The 17,209-nt window shown below is 44.9% G+C and overlaps 1 protein-coding gene across 7 annotated transcripts in view; it reads left to right on the forward strand.

Annotated features, from left to right (window-relative positions):
• LOC310772696 (regulator of G-protein signaling 6-like) overlaps positions 1 to 16,162 on the forward strand; it is a gene marked incomplete at both ends in the record, with an annotated part of 71,578 nt that extends 55,416 nt beyond the window's left edge. Inside the window, 10 exons of one of the 7 annotated variants that reach the window (XM_083632566.1) lie at positions 1,377 to 1,453; positions 4,434 to 4,515; positions 4,789 to 4,863; positions 8,726 to 8,827; positions 8,970 to 9,142; positions 9,404 to 9,532; positions 11,623 to 11,809; positions 14,988 to 15,077; positions 15,728 to 15,781; positions 16,112 to 16,162. In XM_083632566.1, the coding sequence (XP_083488692.1) occupies positions 1,377 to 1,453; positions 4,434 to 4,515; positions 4,789 to 4,863; positions 8,726 to 8,827; positions 8,970 to 9,142; positions 9,404 to 9,532; positions 11,623 to 11,809; positions 14,988 to 15,077; positions 15,728 to 15,781; positions 16,112 to 16,162 (1,020 nt within the window). Of the gene's footprint in view, positions 1 to 1,376; positions 1,454 to 4,433; positions 4,516 to 4,788; positions 4,864 to 8,725; positions 8,828 to 8,969; positions 9,143 to 9,403; positions 9,533 to 11,622; positions 11,810 to 14,987; positions 15,078 to 15,718; positions 15,782 to 16,111 lie in introns of all 7 variants that reach the window. The other 6 variants (XM_083632563.1, XM_083632564.1, XM_083632565.1 and 3 more) reach the window with 6 other exon arrangements.
• Positions 16,163 to 17,209: the final 1,047 nt, after the last annotated feature.

Here is a 17,209-nt window from a genome sequence, read left to right on the forward strand (position 1 = left end):
GTACTTGTTTTTTTTCTCTCTCTCTCTCTCTTTGTAATGAGGTCATGTGTTTTGACAGATGCTTGTCGGTGGTGTTATTAAGGACACAGCATTTAGTATACAGTTTTCATGTGTATATAATGCAGCTTACAGAATATCAGCTTTATGAAGCTTGATAGCTTACAGAATATGAGCTTTATGAAGCTTGATTTGAGCCTTCTTTCCCCCAAAGCAGACTTAACATTGACTGATTTGATGCTTATCATGGGCTGTGTGTGGACTGGTGCACACACACTATGTACTGTAGGTATGAGTCAGAAATCATCCACTCTCTGTCGCTCACCACTGTATGCTACTTGATAGAGCACACATGCCCTAATGATCATGTCTATTTTAATGTTACAGAAGTGTTTCAAAAGTATCAAGTGTTTCAAAAGTAGGTGTATATATATATATATATTTTTTTTTTATAATAATGGAAATCAAATTTTAACTTAATTTAACATTCAGTAGTCCATAAATAAAAGGTGTACCTGGAAATAGGAGAAACATTGGCAACACTTTATTATAGAGTATATATTATTTATTATAGAGTACACATGTGACAATTCATCAACATACCTATATATTTCGGGTAGGGGATAGTTTGGATTTTAACGATTGTGATTCCGATTCTGCTTATGGATTCCGGTTCTTAACAATTCTCGATTCAGATTCTTTGAGGGGCGGGGTCAAAACAGGTCACATGCTTATTTCACAGAGAGATTTTTTTTTTTTTTAAACCATTACACAATTCATAATTCATAACAAGTCATAATCATATGATCATACAATTTTGATTCCCTTGGAGTTTCGATGGCCAACCCTACACATACACTAGGTGCAGGTGTGTGGAATGGGAAGAAAACAGAATCTCAATTTTATTTAATTTTTTGTTGAACTAAATTAATAAGCTCTTAAAACAACATCTACAGATAAAATGAAAGAGTTGAATTGTTGAATGTCAACTAATGTCTATCCAAATAGTGTTACGAAAACATTTGATACAGTGGCTGATGAATTTTAAAATGCATACAGTAGGCCTACTGTGTTCGAGGACATGTTAGTGAGGCGTAGTCTCATCTTAGGTTATGACATTTCATCTGGGCGGAAGACATGTTAGTGAGGCGTAGTCTCATCTTAGGTTATGACATTTCATCTGGGCGGAAGACATGTTAGTGAGGCGTAGTCTCTTCTCAGGTTATAATATTTCATCTGGGCGGAAGGCATGTTAATGAGGCATAGTATCATCTCAGGTTATGACATTTCATCTGGGCGGAAGACTAATGTGCTCAGCTGAAGGCCTTGAATTCAAGTGTCCTGTCCCCTTAATGTCTAACGCTGATTGGCTGTTGCAGGAGAACCTCGCCCGGCTGCAGAGGGCTTTCGCCAGGAAGTGGGAATTCATTTTCATGCAAGCTGAGGCACAAGTCAAGTGAGTGGAAACAACTTCCATGTAAATCAGAAAACATCAACATATGACCTCAATATCACCCTAACTTGGCACATGTGGGAGCACTGTGGATTAAACCTTTTCATATATTCACACTCGACATATACACACACGCACGCACACACACACACACACACACACACACACACACACACACACACACACACACACACACACACACACACACACACACACACACACACACACACACACATCTCACACACACACACACACACACACACACACACACACACACACACACACACACTAACCTTTGGCGACATGCATGATTTGAGTGTTATTTACCCAAGAGAGAGGGGAAAAAATGCTTCTGTTTCCAGGGTTAGATGCGCATTAGACTGATGCTGTTCTCATAAACAATGCATTGCTTCTGTGCCATGCTTTGAGTGCAGAATCACAAATACAGCAAGTACTCCTTTATGTACACTTATTTCTGGCATACACACAGTTCTACCCTGACTTCTATCTCTTTGTAAGACTTCCATCTGGTGGATGGCGTGTGTAAGCACTGCACTAATCCCACTTGTCATTTGGTTAGGACCATTGACATGGTTAGGACAGGATAGAGGACATTGACATGGTTAGGACAGGATAGAGGACATTGACATGTTCAGGACAGGATAGAGGATAGCCCAGTAGCGGAGCGTACGCCGGGGCAGAGGGTGCGGCCGCCACGGGCCCACTCGTCAGGGGGGCCCATCAAATTTTTTTTTTTTTTTTTTTTTTTTTTTTTTTTTTTTTTTCAGGCCAGGCCACCTGGCTGGCAACCTGTGTTTTTATTTTTCTTCTTCAGAACAAGCTTGTCTGTAAAGTGGCTTCACTGTAGTCTTTCTTGGACATAATATTACTTGGCTCAATGAGTGACAAATTGTGTTTTTGGATATAGGGGCTATTTTATAGGGGCTATTTTACAGTTGTGACTTAAAATGACTTTATTTAATAAAGTCAGTGGTGTGAGTCTGAGAGGAATTCAATCAATAGACAATAACATTGGTGTGTTTAAAATGAGATATTCCACTAAATATGGCTAAAACCGATTCAAACATGCAAAAAAGGCACATTTTTCTTCGCGGCCTGGCAGGCCCGGTTCTACGGGGGTGCAAAAGCATGCATTGCACCCTTATTTGTCTGCATACTCAGTTGAAAAGTTAAAAAAAAAAAAAAAAACATTTTTTTTTTATAAATGCTACAGCTGCACACTTACTGTTTAAACTTGAATTATAGTTGTTGTTTTTCTTTGTTCTTTGATGTGATTTTATGGCTTTTTGGCACCTATATGTAACCTTTTAAGGTTGAGATAATTGTATTATCATTATATGGTCCAAATATTTCAGTAAAGCACTTGAAACACTTGAAATATTCTTGCTTGGGTGCTATCATTCTACTTGAAATGATGGTCAAATGCATTATTTTTAGTAAAATTAACTAACGTTAACAACATTTGTTAGCCAAGCTAACGGCTAGCAGGGAAAATAACATGAACAAGATGGATGCCGTGGCGGAGGAAACCGGAAACCCTTCCCCGAGTCCCGTCCACGCTCACGCCCTTTCCTGTTTTCCCGGCTCCAGGTTTGAACAGATTTCCCACAATGCAACAGGAAAATCCATTCATCCAATCAAACGAAATCAAACAATATCGGGAAGTGAGCTTCATTTTGCCGTGTCAAAAACATATAGCTAAGGTGGTCCAGATATTATGTACTGTCAATGGGCTGGACAAAGCTAGCCCAATTTGCTGATTTTCTTGTGACTACAGATGGCGCTGTTGCTGCTCTATAGGTTACACCAACATAAACAACCAATTCTAAGTTTGATATAATGTATGTAAAGAATAAATAATAATAATACTTTTCTCATTTTATTGGAAATGATAGGGGGGGCTTAGCCCCCCTAGCCCATTGATACCAGCCGTCTCTGCGTTACACAACATTTTTCCTGTAGCTTGGTACCATTACATTCCAGCGAAAAACTGGGTTGGTCCCTTAATTTATACTTTGAACCAAAAACAATACATTCAGATTTTCCTAAAGGTGACCTATTAAAGTTTTTCGCTGGCATCGAGTTTACATACAAAGTCAATGCAAACGAGCGATTGAGCGTATATTCGCCCGGGAGAAAAATCGCAGTGCGTCTGAGCGACAGAGACAGAGCGATAGGGCAAAAATTTGCTCGTCGCCCGAGATGAAATATCCCAACTCGAGCTAAATTTCGCTGGCATCAGTCGCTCGCTGTTTAACGCTGATTGGCTGTCGTGTGAGAGTGAGTCAAGGATCACACTGGCTTGGAACAAACCGCTAGTTTATTGTGTGGCAACAAACCGCATTGACAGCTGATTGACAGGCTGACAGCTGACATGAAGTGAAGTCTGTACTACCGGTATAGAGCTCGCGTTAGGAGTACGCTGATAGGCTTAGCTTATAAACAACCACGGTGGCTCGTAGTGGAGAAACATCATCACATTGCGTAACGTTATAGCCCCCAAATGTCCGTCAATTCTTGTGCCTGTTGACGAGCGATTTAAACACAGCGACAGAGCGATTCCAAAGGGTTGAATCGAGCGAAAGAGAGAAAAATAAATATCTTGGTGTGAACACAGCTTAAGTGCAGGGAAAGTTGATTGTTGCATAACCATGTGCTTACATTATGAAGCTCTTTGCTAAGAGATAATCTAACTGATTGTAAGCACTCTCCGGTTACAAACAAGGCGGAATCATCTGGGTACAGAAATAAAGGACATGAGCAGGTTGATTCCATGTCATTAATGTACAGTAAAAATAATAAAGGACCAATTATGCTTCCTTGGGGGACCCCACAGGTGAGGTCTCTGGGCTCAGAGAGAGAGAGAGAGAGAGAGGGAGAGAGAGAGAGTGTGTGTGTGAGAGAGAGAGTTGCACATGTCAAAACTTTGCAAATGAAAGTTTTACTTGACGTCTTTTCCTAGAATCGACAGAAAGAAAGACAAGGCGGAGAGGAAGATCCTGGACAGCCAGGAGAGGGCATTCTGGGATGTCCATCGCCCAGTGGTGAGTTGGAACTGGGCGGGTTGAGCTCAGCAGTTTGTTTTGTTGTTGGTAGCAGAATCAGATTTGGTGCCAGTCAGTTTCATAGCAGCCTTTGTCACTGTGGCAGTGCTGAATAGGGAAACAGCATTGCATTGTGTGACCAAGGCAGGCGGAGACAGCACATGCTGCAGAAAGACAGTTATCTGACCCAGAAACACTCACATTCTCTCTCTCAATCTCCCTCTCTCTCTCCCTCTGTCTCTCCCTCTCTCTCTCCCACTCTTCCTCTCACAGCCAGGCTGTGTCAACACAACAGAAATGGACATCCGTAAGTGCCGAAGAGAGCGGAATCCACACAGGGTAAAAAAGGTAAGATGGCAGACCAGACTACTGTTATGATATATAACAGTTTTGTTTTCAGGACAGATTAAATATATCGGTTTTGTGCATCTGGATGCTCCTTGATGGCATACTTCAGGGATGCTGGATCACCTGTCATGGAGCTGGCAACATACAGCTGTCCATGGCTGAAGACGGGGTTCTGAAGCCAGACTCCCACTTCTTTCAGTGTCTGCCCCTGGGACTTGATTTTGCTCTTATGACATCACTGATGACATCATCATTGGGACTCTTATGACATCACTGATGACATCACAACCTCTTATGACATCACTGATGATGTCACAATGCCTCTGACATCACTGATGATGTCACAATTTTTACATCACTGATGACATCATCACTGGGACTTTGTGTGTGTGTGTGTGTGTGTGTGTGTGTGTGTGTGTGTGTGTGTGTGTGTGTGTGTGTGTGTGTGTGTGTGTGTGTGTGTGTGTGTGTATGTGTGTGTGTGTGTGTGTGTGTGTGTGTGTGTGTGTGTGTGTGTGTGTGTGTCTGTCTGTCTGTCTGTCTGTCTGTCTGTCTGTCTCTTGTGTGTGTTTGTGTGTGTGTGATGTCACAATGCCTCGGACATCACTGAAGATGTCACAATTTATGACATCACTGATGACAACATAATATATATATAGAGAGAGGGAGCAAGATATAGTGTGTGTGTGTGTGTGTGTGTGTGTGTGTGTGTGTGTGTGTCTGTGTGTGTGTGTGTGTGTGTGTGTGTGTGTGTGTGTGTATATACTGTATATATATATATATATATAGAGAGAGAGAGAGAGAGAGAGAGAGAGAGAGAGAGAGAGAGACACACACACACACACACACACACACACACACACACACACACACACACACACACACACACACACACACACTCTTATTTCTTTTTTGGACTCTTTCTTATTTACATTTTCAACTTTGTTATTTTGTAAAAAAAAAAAATCTATATCTGAAACTCTGTAAAATGTTTATCCCAGCATCCTCTCGGCCTATCCCAGAGGGGGGTCCCCAGCTGGGGTCCATAGTTGGGCCCCTACGGTACATCGGACCTCACAAGTTTCCTCCTCAGCCAGTCACTGAGGCAATCCTGGCGATATAATTCCATGGGTAGAAAGATTTCCTTGCGTGCACTGGGTGTGGAGGGGGGCTCCGGTGTGTCCCGGCCTGGCTTTCTCTCTCACGCCTTACGTGTGTGGGGGCGGGGGCCAGGGTGGGGGACATCTGTGCTCTCCATCACTGGTCAAGGGATGCCGGTAGGTCAGAATAGCTTAGGTTAGGCTATAGATTAGCTACAGCCTAACTGTAGGCTGTAGACCAGAGGATTCCAAAGTCTGAGACCATGGACCAGAAACAGCATGGAAAAAGCTAAATGAAAAGTTCCCTTCACTCTTATTCAAATTATTGAATAAGAGTGAGAGATTATTGAATAAGAGTATTCAAAGTCTGAGACCAGGGGCCTTCTCTCAGAGTGTGAGACCAGGGGCCTTCTCTCAGAAATAGCATGGACAAAGCTCCATGAAAAAGTTGCCTTCACTCTTTTCAAATTATTAAATGAACTATAACTGAAATAAGTAAAATAATTCACTCACTGAGCCTCCCCTCAAACTGTTTGAGCCCCCCTTGGGAGGCCCACCTCCCACTTTGGAATCCTCTGAACTGGGGTGTTATAGTGTTCAGGCTAAAATCAGACTAGAGTAGAGTAGGACAGGGCAGACTAGGCTGTAGATTAGCTAGATTCCTTGGGCCCTATGTTCCCTAAAGCAGTAATTTAGCATTTGCGCTCGTTTAACGCCGTGCGCAATGCAAATTGGGGGCGGGCACAAGCGCATGCCTGTTATAATTGTACTGGGCATAGGCGTGCCACATGCCAAAGCAGGTGTTTCAGTGCTAAAATGTGGGGATAGATGGCATTATCTTATTGTCAGCAGCGTGCAATTACTTTGCGCTAAGAGCTTTGAAAAGGACCTCTTATGCGCGAAATACCTCTCTGCGCTGGAGCACACCATAATCGCAGCACAGCGCAGAAACGTCATTCCGCACAGACGTGCCACCCCAGGACATCAAATTCTGCTTCTAAAATTGGGTAACCAGCAGATTATTCGGTGAGGCAATCAACTATAATTCACTGATAAACTTTTATCACATTGCAAGGAGGGGTTATGGTAAATTAATTGAGAAAACTTGTACATTGTAGCCTACTTGCAATAGGCTATTCACCTTCACCTGCTATAACCCGGAGGGTCGTTGGCATCACAGCCGATCTGGCACAAGCCTCGGCACGAGTCGAGTTTTAATTGAGTCCACTGTAAATCCTCCAATCTTTTCTTTTGTCTCCGCCGTTTACCTGATGCAAACACGTTTCTATTGTCCCACCCCAGTCAACAAAATCTGGCGCACCTGGACATGGGACTGCAATCTTCCCTGCTTTAAGGCACGCGCAAACAGGTGCGCAAGCGCTAATAGGGGATATCGCCTGTACGAAGATAGGGCCCCTTGTGTGCTAGTTAGTTCTGGTTAGTGGCTAGAGTAGTCAGATTGTCTGAGCTGCTGCTCATTTGGCCTGACCGCTCTGCTGCTGGTTCCAGTGTGCCGCTGCTACCTCGGCCGCTGCAGCGAGATGGCCAGGTGGAGTAGCTGCTGTACGCCCTGGAGCTGGGTGATAAATGTCAATTCGTTTCTTACTTATTCAGTGGCTCTTTTCGCCTGATAAGTAAAATACATAACCTGATTGCAAAATGTTACTGTCCCCTGTGACTATTCATAACGATATCGCCCAGCCATAGTATATTCTATCTGTTCTGCTCTCCTCTTCCCCCCTTCCCCTGCTCCCTCCCCACCTCCTCCCTTTCCCTGCTCTCTCCTACCCCACATTCCCTGTTCCCCACCTCCTTCCTTTCCCTGCTCCCTCCTCCCCCACACCCCCCTCTCCCTCCCCTGCTCCCTCCCCACCTCCTCCCTTTCCCTGCTCTCTCCTCCCTGACATTCCCCTGTTCCATGTTTGTACTGTCCCTTGTGACTATTCATGACCATAATGCCCAGCCACAGTATATTCTACCTGTTCTGCTCTGTCTCATCTTTCCCTGCTCCCTCCCCACCTCCTCCCTTTCCCTGCTCCTACCCCACTTTCCCTGTTCCCTCCCCACCTCCTCCCTTTCCCTGCTCCTACCCCACTTTCCCTGTTCCCTTCCCTTCCCATCCCTTTCCCTGCTCTCTCCTCCCCCACATTCCGTTTTCATTGTCCCTTGTGACTATTCATGACCATATCACCCAGCCACAGTATATTCTACCTGTTCTGCTCTCTCTCCTCTTCCCCCCCTTCCCCTGCTCCCTCCCCACCTCCACCCTTTCCCTGCTCTCTCTTCCCCCACACCCCCCCCACTCTCCCTCCCCTGCTGCCTCCCCACCTCCTCCCTTTCCCTGCTCTCCCCTCCCCCACATTCCCCTGTTCCCTCCCCACCTCTTCCCTTTCCCTGTTATCTCCTCCCCCACATTACCTCCCCCTTTCTCCCTTTCTCTCTGTCTCTCTCTATCATATGATTGTTCAATCATGTTGTTATTATTACTACTGTAATTGTTATTGTTGTGTCAGCTAGATTTAGCTAGACATATTCTCTGTGAAGTCCTCTGAGACATGCTTGTGAATTAGGGCTATACAAATCAACTTAACTTGCCACACACACACACACACACACACACACACACACACACACACACACACACACACACACACACACACACACACACACACACACACAGTATATTAGAGATGTACAGTAACAGCATCATAACATGAAAGCAAAGTTAGGTTCAACATGTCACACTTCCTCCCCCGCTCCAGTCAGTGTACGGAGTACCAGACGACAGTCAGAGCCAGCCGAGTCCGGCCCATATCACCTCGCAGCCCACCAGGAAGGCCACCAAAGAGGACGTTGAGAAGGAGGTAACTCATGGCATGAGAGCACTCTCCATAGGTCATTACCACCGGTCTACCTCTCCATCCATCATAATGACAGTCCACGACACTGACTAATGAGGCATTTCCTTGTTTAGCTTTCTCATTACTCTTGCTCTCTCTCCATCAGATCTCCTTCTTGAACATCCAGCTGGACAGACACTGCATGAAGGTGTCCAAAGTGGCCGACAGTCTGATGGGCTACACGGAGCAGTTTGTGGAATATGACCCGTTTGTGGCAGCCACCGAACCCTCCAACCCCTGGATCAGTGATGACACCTCTTTCTGGGACATGGAGGCAAGGTGAGGTCATGTCAGGATGCGGGTGGAGAGTTCAGGAGCCACCTGACGCTGAAGTCAGGTAGATTGTACAGGCCTCGGGTGATAAACTAGCTGCCGTTGACCTCGGTCTGTTTGGATCTCATCTCAAATGTAAAGTAATGATGGCACAATCAAAGTTTGACTGCATGCTAACTCGCTGGCCTCACTGTTCACTCCAATTTGTATGAGGGGAAAACATCCAGTAAACAACGAGCCATTGATTCTATTCTACTCTGTTGTGAGCAGCCGTGAGCCCAGCCAGCAGCGTGTGAAGAAGTGGGGCTTCTCTCTGGAGGAGGCGCTGAAGGACCCGGTGGGACGGGACCAGTTCCTCAAGTTCCTGGAGTCGGAGTTCAGCTCGGAGAACCTACGGTGAGACTGAGCCTGCTGTGTCTGACTCAGTAGTGTCTATTAACTCATTGAGTGCCAATGACAACAATCGTCGTCAATTCGAATACTAACGTAGAGTGCCAATGACGACGATTGTCGACAATTGCGTTTTTTGACGGTGGGACGTGGATCAATGCCTAATACATCTCCTGTAAAATTTTGGGGCATGTTGAATGTGTATAACCTATTTTACCGACCCATTCGGTGGCGACAGTGCTCTCCAGATTAGAGAAAGTTGAGTAAAAACAGCAGAAAAAGCCGTGATGAAACCATTCTCATGAGAATGGTTTGGCTTTTCGCTGTCGCGCTGGGAGCCGGCGCACAACGGTGGGGGGCTCCGAAAATAGACTCTGGGTGCAGCACACTTTTGGCTCATTTCCACCACATATAACAGCACAGTACAGCTCCACTCTATCTGGTATTACTCGGCTCTACTTGATATAGACTCTGTTTCCATAGCAAGTTTACTTGCCTCCGCCCACACCTGGTCGTCAATGGGACCACATATCTGCCCTCCGCCCATTGCCGAAGTAGGCTATAAGTATAACGTTAAAATTAAATCAATACACAGAACTTTTAAACTGATTATGAAATACTGGTGCCTCTAAATGACCTACAGTGTACATGGGCAAATGTGACAATCGGCTAGGAGAATGGATATCACTTTGTTGTTACTCAAACTCACATGCATGCACTGCGCGGGGACGGGAGAGGCGCTACGAGGAGAACCCCAGCGGCAGCTCAACAGGCAAGACCCACGGCTTCGCCTGCGGCCTAGCGGAGGCAACTACAAAGGGCTTCCCGAGGAGCGCATGTTAAAGCTGAGCAAGGAGATCGATTTTATTTCACCAGCGCCGAAGGCAGCAACACAAAAGAAGACTGATGGAAATAACATAATATAAGAGAAGGTAAGCCCCCACTAAACTGGTATGCAGCGCTGCATTGACAGTCAGTAGGATAGACAGTAAACACGATTCTGCCTGACCAATCAGTCGTCTACAATGTTTTCACGTCACCGTATGAACCCGGGTTCGCAGAATAGAACCCCGACGAGGCAGGGACCAAAAGTAGCACGGCTCAGCCTCAAATCTAACCGGGCTGGGCCGGGTTTTACCGGTGGGATGAGACCATTTATCGAGTCGAGCGGAGCGGGTCCGCGCTACTAGCTGCGGTGGAATTGGGCCATTTGAAACGCGCAGCAGAAAGCCCAGAAAGCCCAGAATCGGACGCAGCTTCATCCCAGCTCACAACCGAAACCCCAGAAACGAGCGAGCCCGATCCAGACTCCCCCGACGAGCGGCCGCCATCCGAACGTGGATCCGCAAGCAGCAGAGACTCGCCTGACAAGCAGCAGAGCGAGCAGAGCCACCAGAGACACACCCACGGAGGAGGAGTTTGCAGTAGAGGGGGGTGGGGGTACTGTTATATTGAAGGAAATTACTGTTCAGATGTTTCAGGTCAGAAAATATTAGCTTCAGAGTCAGTGATTTGCTTGAAATGCTTCATTTCACAAAAGGCTGAATATCTCAGCTTCTAGATGGAAACGCCTGTTTTTGCTGTTTTTGACCTATCTTCTCCGGCTGATAACTAAAGAACGGAAAATGATATCAATAAACTTTTTTTTGCTGCTGATACAATAGAGTCTCATCGTTCTTTGTGCGTGTTCGGTGTTTACATAGTAATATCACACAATATTCTGTGGGCCTCGAGAAATCACTGAAAACGCTCTGAAACTCTGGCACTGGGAGCGTCCGTTCTCCAAAAGTGGCTGGCACTCAATGAGTTAAGGTACCATAGTCCTCTCCGCAGTGCTGTGAACAATTTCATCTCACATCCTTTGAGAAATTTTCACTTTCTTAGGGCAGTGCACTCACCTTTAGCATTTTCATTCTTCTTACCTCTACACTATGCAGAAGCTCCAGCATTTCCATTCTTTATTTAGTAGGAAAGTAGAACGGTAGAGAGAGTAGGGGAGTCACACACAGGTGAGAAAGCTCTGACAGGAATCAAGGGCACAGATGTGGCTCCAGAGAAGTGGGGGACTTAGTCACTCAACTATCATCTGTGCCCAGGTTCTGGTTGGCGGTGCAGGATCTGAAGCGACGCCCACTTCACGAAGTGGCCTCCAGGGCCCAGGAGATCTGGCAGGAGTTCCTGGCCGAGGGAGCACCAAGCTCCATCAACCTGGACTCCCACAGCTACGAGCGCACCAGCCAGAACCTCAAAGACCCGGGACGATACAGCTTTGAGGACGCTCAGGTAGGCACAGATGTGTCATCAGTGAGATTCAAATGTCCCATACACATGGGCACACACCTGTGCCTCCAGACCTGCACAAACACCATGATAGACACGCACACAGAGACGCAACCAACATCTCTCTACAGCCCTATCCTCATATACCTTACATGAATTTGCCAATTTTAAAACTAGAACGTACATGGCTTTATTTTCAATCTGCGTGCAGTACAAACTGTGGTAGAGCCCTCACTGCTAATAGCTTGGCACTACAATGGCAGTCTATGGTATTTTTGCCTACACCCGTTTAGTCGCCCAAAATACACATTCCAACAGCGCCAGAAACACTCACATGTACATGTTGTGAGTTGTGACTCATGTAGTCACCACACGATGAAATAATATTCCAAAAGTTACATGAAACTGTCATTTTCGTAGTAAATCCACACTGAGAACTAAACAAAGAGTAACTGAACTAACAAGAGTATTACCAAAGGGGGGTACGGTGGTGCAGTGGTAAGCGCTGTCGCCTCACAGCTCGAAGGTCCTGGGTTCGATTCCCACCTGGGATGCTGTGAACACTGAAGGAATGTGTGCCCGTCCGCATGTCCTCGAGTGCCCACCGCCCGGGTGGGCTCGTCAAAAAGGGCCTTTCTGTGTGGAGTTTGCATGTTCTCCCCGTGCCTCCCAGGGGTTTCCTTCATATAGGAACCCCCTTCACCAAAACATGCAATATCCTGGTTGCTAATGTGGTTCCTCCTCTGGTCGTTAAGGGCGCCTGTTCAGAGCGAGGGGAACTGGTTGGAATAGCGTGAACCTCCCACGTGCTATGTCCTACCGGTGAAGCTTCCTCTGTCAGGTGAAAAGAAGCGGCTGCCCATGTCTCGGAGGAAGCATGGAGCCAGTTTTGGCTCTCCCCAGATCGGCAGAGGGTGGAGTAGCAACCAGGATAAATAAATTAAACTAGCACTAATGGGGGATAAAAATGGGATAAAAAATCTGGGAAAAAAAAAAAAAAAGAGTATTACCGAAGTTCCTTCGTAATTTGCCATGAGGCGCATGCGCTGTGTGCAGTGTGCATGCACTGTACTGATGACTGCACACCATGCTGCACACAGCGCATGCGCCACATGGCAAACGAGGAAGTTTGCCATGAACTTTGGTAATACTCTTGTTAGTTCGGTTACTCTTTGTTTAGTTCTCGGTGTGTGGATTTACTACGAAAATGACCGTTTCACGTAACTTTGGATTATTATTTCATCACGTGGTGAGTACACGAGTCACAACATGTACATGTCAGTGTTTCTGGCGCTGTTGGAATGTGCATTTTGGGCGACTGAACGGGAGTAGGCCAATATTCCATAGACTGCCATTGCAGCGCTAAACTATTGGCAGTGAGGGCTCTACCACAGTTTGTCCTACACGCAGATGGAAAATAAAGCCATGTACATTCTAGTTTCGGCAATACGGCAAATAAAACTCTAAAAATGTTGCCGTATCCCTGTGTCCTAATTACGAATAATCCTCAATTTACTGTTAGTCCATCTGATGGACCTTAACGGGAATACTGTACTAATTTATAAATATTAATTTAAATTTTTAAATTTTTGACTGTTTATAATTCATTGGTAACTTCTTCCCTAATACCTCATACCAACATTTCATACCTATTCGAATTTTAACCCCTCAAATGCCAGTGTACAGTAAGTACAGTAAAAAAAAAAAGTGATTTTTTTTTCCTTTCCATAAAGACAAACTGGATTTGGGTCTGATATTATGGGCAGGTTGGGGTGTTTTACAAAAGTCACCACTGCAAGATGCCTAGTGTCAAAGATTGGCAGGAATGATGTCACAATACCTATGACATCACTAGCCTATGACATCATCAGTGATGTCATGAGATGATTTTTGGTCAATAATATGTCACTGATGACATTACTGATGATTTCACAAACATTGTGACATCATCAGTGGGTTTTTGTATTTTTTGTGATTTTTTGTAAAAATAGTATTTTTTCATATTTTGAGCCAAAAATCCAAAAAGCGCATGTTTTGGACTACCAGCCATTTCCCCCAAAACACACAAACAAGCTTTAGTCCAGCATCCATCCTGGTCTAAAGGCTTCAAATCAGTAGTGTGGACTGTCAAATTCAGTTTTCTAATATTTTCCCATCTTTGGCATAGGAATCAGTTTTTTTTACATTTCATGTGAACTGTATGGAATTGATTGCTATGCCAAAACTGGGGGAATATGGGGAAATAGGCAAACACAGTAGAAACTACAATTTTAACCGCTTGAGTCAAGGTGAGATGTGTAACATCAAGGAAATAATGATTTTTTGAAAAATTTGCTGGAAGTCAAAACAAAAAAGTTCTTTTTGTGCAAAATTAACATTGAAACCAATGGGACAACTATGCAATGGACTTTGAGACCATGTAACTCCCCCAAATTTTCTACCAAGTCCAAGGTTAGATATTAAGGTCAAATTTCAAGGTATTTGGTCCAGGATGCCCGCTGAAACAAATGAAATAAATTAATTTTGTAAAAATTTGCTGGGAGTACCAATAGAGTGTTTTCAATGGAAGTCAATGGGTCCATCAGATGGACTAACAGTAAATTGAGGAGTCCTTTTGAAACAAGGTCTTAGGATCGTAGAAAGATGATAGATATGATTGATTTTTGTCAAATACCCCCCCAAAAATACCTAGCCTTAATTTCAGACCATTTACTCAAAAAATGTCGAAACGGCCCATACGCGACTGTAGGAAATATCCATCAGATGGACTAGTAGGACACAAGGGTTGAGTTTTTACGTGTGTTTACGCTCTACCACTTCCCTGTTGATAACACACACTGACAGCCATTTATTATCTCACTCATCCGCTCGCTGGCAGAAACATGGAACCCTTCCACCTCGCTCATGTTACAGCAGTGACTGAGATGGGATGGACAAATGGAAAGTGAGAGGAGAGCAGAGGAATAGGGTAGTGTTGTTGCCAGGGCCTAATGAGGCGCGTGATGTCCGTGAATAGGTTGCACGCTCGGTTCACCGCAGATTCCTCAGGTTCAAAGTGGGCTTGTGTTGTGTTGTGTTGTTTTGTGTTGTGTTGTGCTGTTTTCTTTACGTTTCCTCTTTATTCCCTTTTCTCATGTGTAACCCCCAGGCTGGCTACTCACCGCTTTGTCTTCTATTCCAGGAGCACATATTCAAGCTCATGAAGAGGGACAGCTATGCACGCTTCGTGCGATCCAACATCTACCAAGACCTCCTGTTAGCCAGAAAGAAGGTGAGCTGCACTCACACACCCTCATCTCACTCTTTACATACCAAGACCTCCTGTTAGCCAGAAAGAAGGTGAGCTGCACTCACACACCCTCATCACACTCTTTACATGACTTTATCTCTCTCCTTTCATTTAAGTGTTTGATTCTTTGCTGTTTTAAAAAGCAAAAAAAATAAATCAATATACAGACTACAGTACTTATTAATCTAAGATATTCCAGGTTCATATACATGTATAGCTATACACAGTCAGAATTGAGAAGTTACCATTATTAACATTGTTGACTCATACCTAGAGTAGCTATGTGGTTTGCTCAGCAAAGCAAACAGTCTGTGTAATATGGAGCTTTTCAGCCAATCACAGCTGCCTCTGTTCATGCTAGCCTTTCTGCCCTTTCCTGTTTGGACACTACTCCTCCTGCTGGCCTGTCACCCATTTCATTCCATTTTCCAAACTGCAACCTTCACATTGTCCCTGGCTCTCATGTTTGCACTGCCTCGTCCCTTTTCCTCACTACCTGTTTGGCCCAACCCCATTGGTACCCTGACCTGAACCCAAACCCTCACCCTGCATCCCCTCCTCTACCCACCCCCCTCTCCTACCTATCCCCACGAACTCCCACCCCCACCTCCACCTCCAAACAGCAGTCAGCTGCAGACACTGAACAGGGCCGCCGCACCTCCTTGGAGAAGTTCACCCGCAGCGTGGTAAGTCATCTGAAGCTGGGGCTGCCCACATCACAAACCACAATGGCTTGCTCTTGCAAAATGCAACCATATTACACTCTACTATGGTCCACTGTAGCTGTGATAGGATGTGTCATTGTGAAGAAAATCAAATGACAGTCATGTTACAAATCAAGCATTCCAGATTAAAAAGCTCCTGTGTTTAGAGGCTGGTAGAGATTCTGTGGGATTTATGTTGTATGTGTATGTGAGTTTAGAGGCTGGTAGAGATTTGGTGGGATTTATGTTGTATTTGTATGTAAGTTCATCATCTAACTCCAGTAATGTGTTTTCATCTTGATTGACCTACAGGGAAAGTCATTGACGGGCAAGCGGCTGACAGGCCTGATGCAGTCATCCTGACATTGCCTGGGCTTGAGGGGTATGGCCAGAGCCCCATGCAGGGGTGACCGCCACATGGGGGCAGGGGCCAGGGTAGGAACACGGAGGCTAGAGCTGGGCTGGGCGGGGCTGCTTTGGAGGCTCTCAGACGCTGCCCAGTGGACTCCTGCTGTACTGGGAGGGCAGCACCGGGCCTACAGGGGTTAAAACCCCCAACAGAACCGCTGAGGCCAGGACAATGTTGACAAGGGGAACCTCAGCCAATGCATCACATGGCATGCAGCGTACAGTACAAGCACATTCAGATTCAGATTAGAACTGCCCCCTCTTCCTCAGTTAGTTGACAAATTGGTTGTTAGGGTTTTAGTCAACTAAGTTGATCCATTTGTATTAATGGTTTCAGTTTGTTTTGTATTTCCTGGAACGTTAAAAGCACATTTCTTGCGTGGCAACGATATTGCAACAATCTAAAGATTTTGGCCTTTGATAAACTCTGCATCTAAGGTTTATTTGGCAGGACTGAAAACATTTGCAGGAAGATAATAATATGAGACAAGCTATTTTAGAGGTTGAATGGACTATTGGGTTAGTCGACAAATCTTAAAATAGTTGGGGACAGTCCTAATTCAGATAAAACACACACACACACACACACACACACACAAACACACACACACACACACACACACACACACACACACACACTACACACAAGGTCAAAGAGGCACATCGACACTAAGGCAGATCGACTCCACATATGTCTCTGTACTCACAAGGCAGCCAGCAATAATGAGAGCAGGAGACCACTTTGGTTAGATATTTATCCAACCTCTTTTTATATCCTTGAAACTTTATATCATATCTGTTTCTTATGAAGCACATTATATATGTCACTTAACTGATAACAATTTTTGGCAGTGATCAAGAATATAGTTATGTGTTTTCTTCTTCCCCCCCATAATTATAATTACTGCAGTCTACAAAACAGATTTTTGAGGGTGTAATGTTTCATGCTTCATTACATTCCAAAATCCGGCATAAGGGCTTAATGTAGCATTGACAATACAT

This window comes from Poromitra crassiceps, assembly GCF_964638095.1.
Source record: "Poromitra crassiceps genome assembly, chromosome: 3".
Lineage (NCBI taxonomy): Eukaryota > Metazoa > Chordata > Actinopteri > Beryciformes > Melamphaidae > Poromitra > Poromitra crassiceps.